This window comes from Brassica napus, chromosome A3, assembly GCF_020379485.1.
Source record: "Brassica napus cultivar Da-Ae chromosome A3, Da-Ae, whole genome shotgun sequence".
NCBI classification, from domain to species: domain Eukaryota; kingdom Viridiplantae; phylum Streptophyta; class Magnoliopsida; order Brassicales; family Brassicaceae; genus Brassica; species Brassica napus.
Window position 1 is genome coordinate 25,590,949 of NC_063436.1, and position 7,002 is coordinate 25,597,950.

General features: G+C 30.0%; 1 protein-coding gene across 1 annotated transcript; it reads left to right on the forward strand.

The window, feature by feature from the left end:
- The first annotated feature begins 543 nt into the window (after positions 1–543).
- LOC111214706 lies at positions 544–2,459 on the forward strand. The gene is made up of 3 exons (XM_048762803.1): positions 544–1,701; positions 1,813–2,088; positions 2,164–2,459. The coding sequence occupies exons 1-3, from the start codon at positions 1,678–1,680 to the stop codon at positions 2,182–2,184; spliced, it is 321 nt and encodes a 106-aa protein (XP_048618760.1). The 5' UTR covers positions 544–1,677; the 3' UTR covers positions 2,185–2,459.
- Positions 2,460–7,002: the final 4,543 nt, after the last annotated feature.

A 7,002-nucleotide genomic window follows, 5' to 3' on the forward strand; every position in this document is an offset into this window, starting at 1 on the left:
AAAGAATTAACTCTAGCAAAAAGGTGTTAATGTTTTTCTTCCGGTGCTCCACATATATGTTATAGGATTTCTCATGTGGGTGTCTGAATTTGGACCTGGTATCATTGTTTTTACGGTTTCCTCGTATGTGTTCCAGATTGAATTTCGGTCTGGAAGAAAGTATTTTATATTTCTTTCAAAACTATAAAAACAACTAAATAGAATATGTAACGGCTAATAAAAAATCTTTCCCTTGTCTTATTATTCAAGAAAGACAGCTAATTTAAAAGAAGAAAGTTTACAGCTAAATGGACACCTATTGCTGAACTATTGCTGAAATAGCAGGATGTTATTTGGTATACGCTCAATTCTTCGGAATTTGGATCCTAACTGAGCATTGACTTTGTATTTGTTTTTGGTTTTAGTAAATAATTACCTCCTGAATTTAAGTTTTTTTTCTTTCTCCTCTGTTTTTCAACGAGATGCATTTCTTGAATAGATGCAACATTGATAAAATACATCTGGACTACAATTTAGGTTAAGTTATGAAACTTGAACGCCTTATCTTTGAGTTTTCCAGTCGTTGTATACGCAGCAACACAAATTATGATAATTGTTTTGACCTTAATTTAGCTGATAATTGTTTCTACGATATACAAAATGATACCAAAGTTTTCTTTGTTAGATATATTTTAGCACAGAGACATAAATTACGACAAGAATAATACCAACGCTTTTTTTTTGTTAAATTTATAATAGGTTTAACTTTTTGGTGCTAAAATTGAAAACTTAACTAGAACAATTTTTCTGTCAATGTCTATTTTCTTTTCTAAAACTAATTGTGAACCAAAGAAAAGTTTGAAAGACTTGTAGTGAGAGACATATATTAATCAACACAAGTACATATCGCAATATAATTTAGTCGATTCTCTCCCAGGCGAGAAAGTTTGTTACCCGCTGGTTACAAGGAAACTCCCCTGTCCTACCTACTAGTCAGTTACCAGTTTGAGGTCTGTTTCCCCTGCAAATCGCCGGCTAGATTCAAATTGTTTCTGCTTTCATCCTTACCCAACGGACTAAAGCAAGTTCTTGCCTAAAACACACCGGGTTCATCCCCGACTTCAGTCGGAGGGCCGCCGTCCATCATGACGTCTATCATCGGAGCTCACACAAATCACCGCTAAACCACACTTCCGACGAGTCTATCCTCTAGTCTGTGTCCTCATCTTCATGACTGAATACGTAGAGGTAAAGACCCCATGAAAGATGTGTGTTTAGTGTGCTGACTGGTTTCTCTTTCGTAGACTTCTACAGATCTTTCTCACCCTAGTGGTGAAGAACTTTTATAAACTTTACAAAGCAAGGAGCTTCGCTCAACATCCTGTAACAAAAAAAAAAAACAAATTAAAAAAGTAACCAAAACCCATTTATCTCTTTTCTTTTCTCATCACATCTCTCTACCCTTTCTCTAGAAATCTAATTAGTTCTTTTTTCCTTATTTCACTAATTCCAGCTTATCATTATTATTTTGTTAAGTGCAATCAGATCAATTGTGTTTTTAGCAAAAAAAAAATCAGATCAATTGTGACTAATTTTTTGGGAAGTCTCGTGACGACGACAGCCTATAATGTCACTTACTCAAACAGTGACTTGAAGGCATATTTGTTTTGGAATTCACTTGCAAACTTGATTGGTTCAATGTTCGGCCAGATATGCAACAACGTAGTCACACAGATGTCTCAGACAGATGTGAGTCTATCTTATTATATTATTATATAGTCATACGTAGCCTAAATGAATTCTAACTGTTTCCATTTTGTTTGGTGTTTGAAGGTGAAAAAAGAGGGGGCTAAGAAGACATTTAAGACCATTGGGAAATCAGTCTTTTGGATCCTCTTGGGAGGACTGATTCCAATGTTTGCTGGAGGGTTTATAAAAAAGTACCAGATTAGATTGGTTGTTGCTGCAGCTTCAGCATTTGCTATGCAGTGCATATCAGCAACGCTGTGGAAACAATCCTATCAGATCCCCACCTGGCAACCAGTGTTCATTGTTGTACTTGGCATCATTGGAATTGGCATAGCTGCTGGAATTCCACATCTTGTCAAGGTCAGTTATTGAGTTGACTTTACATATTCATTATTTGCTTATTTGTGCTGATACGAACTTGTCTCTCTTCCATAGGTTGTATCTGAAAAAAAATAAGAGGATTTGTTGGGTTTCAAGGCGCTCTGATTCAGGTTTTAGAACAGGGTTTGAGATTACTACTCAGGATTTTGGTTTAGCCACTTGTTATCATCAATTTACTCTTTCTTTTTGGGTTTTCTTTCTGGATCATGGAAGCTAAAGTTCTCTGTTAGTCTAAAACCAAATCCCAAAGTTTGTGGCGAGAGACTGGTTTATCTCCACTACGGTTGACTTTTCTAGTGTTTGCCAAACATTTTTGCTCTCGATAATTTAAGTTTTTTTTCATTAAAAATAAAGAGACTTGAACAGTCTAGAAAAAACGTACTATCAGGTTGGGCTGGACCGGTAGAAAGATTGTCGGCATAGACTGTTACTCATTGTTAAGCTTTAGGTAGGTATATTATTAATCAGGCACCAAAACCTGCAAGCAGATACTTGACTTCGGTATGTGCCCAAACATATTGGATCTATATTCCAAAGCCCAAACCATGGCTATAGAGCCTTTTCGGGCTTTTTTGTCCACTGTATATTAATTGGCCGAAGGCCTAAACATTACAAGAAATTCAAATCCCTCATACGTAAATTTAATCGGGCTTTTCATTTAGATAGAGAATAATTAGGTTGACAATAATAATTTAGATAGAGAATAACTTACAAACAAAACAAATAAAAAAATAAATATACACCTAACCAGACCATGCAAAGTCATCTCATGCGACACTGAATCTATAACCAGCCTGTCTAAAACACCTCAAAATTATAAATAAAAATAAGAGTAAAAATTATTAATCTTGTATTAATGAAAAAGATATAACGAACCATTTAATTATTATAAATATAAATAAAACTAGGTGGTTGCCCGCGGTTTCGCGGATATATATATATTAATGAAAATTATATATTATGTTTAGAATTTTAAAATTTTGAATAATAATAATTATTATTAAGAATAGTCTTTTTATTTTAAATAGTTTGAATATCAAAGTCTTGATATTGTATAATCTTAGAAGATTATTGAGATACATTGTTAATTTTATAAATTTTATTATAAGTTTCCAAAAGTTTTTTATGACATAATTTTTAATTAATAAAAAAAACAAAGATTAATGAACAATAAGTTATTTTATAACACATTCTGTTTTTGCATTATTTTTTCTACCATTTTATTTTATTTAGAAGTAATAAATTACAAATAATAAATTAACAGTTACAGTACTACGTAAATCATATGTATTTTGGCAACCATATAGATTCACATTTTCTGTGGAAAGTTGTACAATTATGGTGGTGATTGGTTTGGCTGCAAAGTTATTCTTTGAGTGAAAAATGACAAAACTGTGTTTTTTGAATTTGTGGAACCACATTTTAAAAGGAAAAATGGTTAAATCATATTCCCTCCGTTTTTGAATAAGTGTCACTTTGACACATTTCACAAGACTAAGAAAATAGTAAAAATATTATGTAAATTGTTATTAATTACATCTTTCTGACTAATAGTATTTGAGATAAATAAAATTATTTATAAAACTAATGCAATTTGCAATTAATTTTCAACTGAAAGTAAATATAATTTTCATTGGAATTGTAAAGTGAATTTTTTTGTGTAACAAAAAAAAAACTTATAAAACAGAGGGAATATATTTTTGGTAAAAGCTAATATACTTTTTTATTGCAAAATGCTAAATCATGAAACAACACAACTCATCTCATTTACTAGCATCCCCACAACATTTCTCTTAAATAGCGAACTATACTAGATACGACCCAAATCACCCGCCCTATGCTGAAATGCACAGTTGTCTACTGTCCACTCATTCCTACGAATCTTACCGTCTAATCGAGGGGCCAGCTCTGGACAGTGTCGGACTAGCTTTGTGTGAAGAGAGTCATATGACCCATGTGTTTTTTTTTAGAAAAAGAAATTACTTGTGTTTTTTCTAAAAAAAAAAGTTAATATTGTGCCGCCAAAAAATAGAAAATTGACCCATGTAAAATTTTTGGCTGGTTCCGCCACTAGATCTTAGATTGTTCTCCAGTTACTCGAACAAGCTTACCCCATTGATCTTTTGCAAGACCGTCAAATCTTATGGATTGATTGCATGTAATTGCCATATCCAGTGGCGGATCCAGAAACCTCATTAGACGGGGGCACAATTTTAAAAGTAAAATAAATAAGAAATAATATATTATAGCTGATAATAAATAATAGTAATATATTATAAGCAAAATTATTATAAACTGGAAATATAAAACTATAAATTTTAGTAGACTCATAAAATTATATTTATAATATGTAGGTTTTAACTTTTTGACTAATATTATTAATCGTAATAACACGTTGTAAAGAAATTAATTTTAAATATATAGGAAAGTAGTATACATAATATTATATCAATTTACAATATATAAGTTTTGTATCATATCACAAAAAAACTAAATTCTAAAGTATTAATAAAAAGTGAGTAGATTTTTTATTATTATAATATTAGATGAATCTAAATTTTGTTTGGAAAAAAAACTAAAGATGAAAACAAAATGGAAAAAAATAAAGAAAGATAGACAGAAAAGGAAATAAGTATGTAAAAAGAAAAAAAAAAGGTAAAAAGTATACATATGAAGCGTGTCAACTGCAACATTAAATGCACATAAAATAATGTTGGTGGAATCGAACTCTCAACATATGAAACAGAAGGGGGCACATTTACCAACTGAGCTACAAAAGATACAAATAAAAAACTATAACTGAACACGGTTTTAAAAGTAGTCGGGGGCACGTGCCCCCGTTGCTTACACTGTACATCCGCCCCTGGCCATATCAGAATGAGCTGTCACTCCATGACTGTAGGGCATGTAATTTCCTCAACTTCAACCCGAAAAACAGACTCTTCTACGTAAAACGAATTATTATTTTTTGAATATTGTATCTACATTTGTTGAGAGTTCGTGCTTACTTTATCCAAACATTCAAAACTTGTTAATGAAAAATACCAAATTGTTAATGACTAACAATCATCAAAATTTTGAAAATCAATAAACAAATAAATAAAATTAATATTTAAGTTTTTAATTAGTAAATTAATAAAATTAATATGTGAAGGTTAATTGAAATCTGTAATTTGTTAGATTATAGAGTTAATATAAAAAATAAAAAAATGTGACAAAACTATAAATTCAAAGATATAAGGGGACAAATCCATTTTCAATATGTCTTATTTAGACAATTCTTTCAATAAAACGAGCTAGTTTTGTATTTGACCATAAAATATTTTATATTTGAAACAAACTCTTGAATAAATAACTAAACGGTTCTTAATGTCCCTATAACGTAAAATACTTTTTACCAAGCTATATTTGTCCCAAATAACACATATACAATGTAACCGAAAAAACTAAATTCTTTGTTTATATATTTACGGAAGAACTTTGTATATAAACAAAGGATGGGTCCCGTGTGGTTACTTAAGGATTGGCTTTGTAATGGGTAGTGTTCATTCAAACTCATTAATCGTTTATTTTTCTGAATGAATATATGTGATCAAAGATATGTCTGATAACCTGGTAGGTTCTTCTAGGTGAATCAAAATTGCATAAAAAATTTAAGAAAATAAAGTTCAGAAAAGAAAAGAAAAAGAAATAACACCAAGAAACACAACTATGCCACAGTTCATCAACTCTCAAAAACCGGTTGATTCATACCTCCTGGAACTGAATAGTCTCCCCCGCCTCCAAGCTCCCAAGTTCGATATCGCGTAAGCGAGACTCTTCATGAATAACTTCATTACCAATCAGCCATCCCAAAAATCCTACATATATAATAAAATAGATGGCTGAAAATACGAAGACAAATCCGACACATTCGGTCCCAAGCCATATTATGTAATCACGGCGGGTGTCGAACGAAAACGGAGGAGCAGCCATAGAATCCACAGGTGGGTTACATCCATTGTTAAAAACATTATATATATACATACAAATCATAAAATCAGTAATAGATATATATTAATTAAATTGGTACGAATTCTAATTCCATCCAGATAAGGAATGATTTACAATTATTTTTATCCAAAAATATAATTTTATATCAATCTTGCAGCGAAAACATATTAATATCAATCGTGATCGTTTTTCTATATTATACATATAGAGTATATATGAACGGATAAAATTGGATATAGATCACTAGGATTCCTTATTATCTATTAATAAAGGAATTGGTTTTAAAATTAATTTTAAATGCATCCAATTTTTTTTTATAAATTAATATATCTGTAACTATTAATTTAAGAAAACATATAGGTGATGATTGGTTTGACTGTGACTTTAAAAATTTAGTTGTAAATGTTTAGTTGTAGCTTTACAGTTGTTACTGTAGACTTTTTCTGCAAAGATTTTTGTTGTAGATGTAAGTTATAGGCTGTAGATATTTTAAAATAAAATATATGAAATATGTGTTGTATATATAAAATTATTATTTAATATGAATTAAAATAATTTATATTAATATTTTTTTATAAATTATCTAAATCTATTGTAATTTAAAATGTGATATGTAAATAATTTTTATATTATTTAAATATCTTAATAATTAGAAAACACTCAAATTCAAAATTAATATATTTCGAACAGTTTTTATTATGATTATATAATTTATTTGATATTATAGATATTTTGTTTTTCATTTTACAGATTCTACATCATATAAAAAGATGATGTAGGATTTTTGCCTAAAATACATAAAAAAAAGTTTGGATTTTTTTTTTGCTGTAGCTTTAAAAATAAAGCTAAAGCATGATTGGTAAAACTAAATAAAAACTTGATGTAGACTTTAATTTTTAA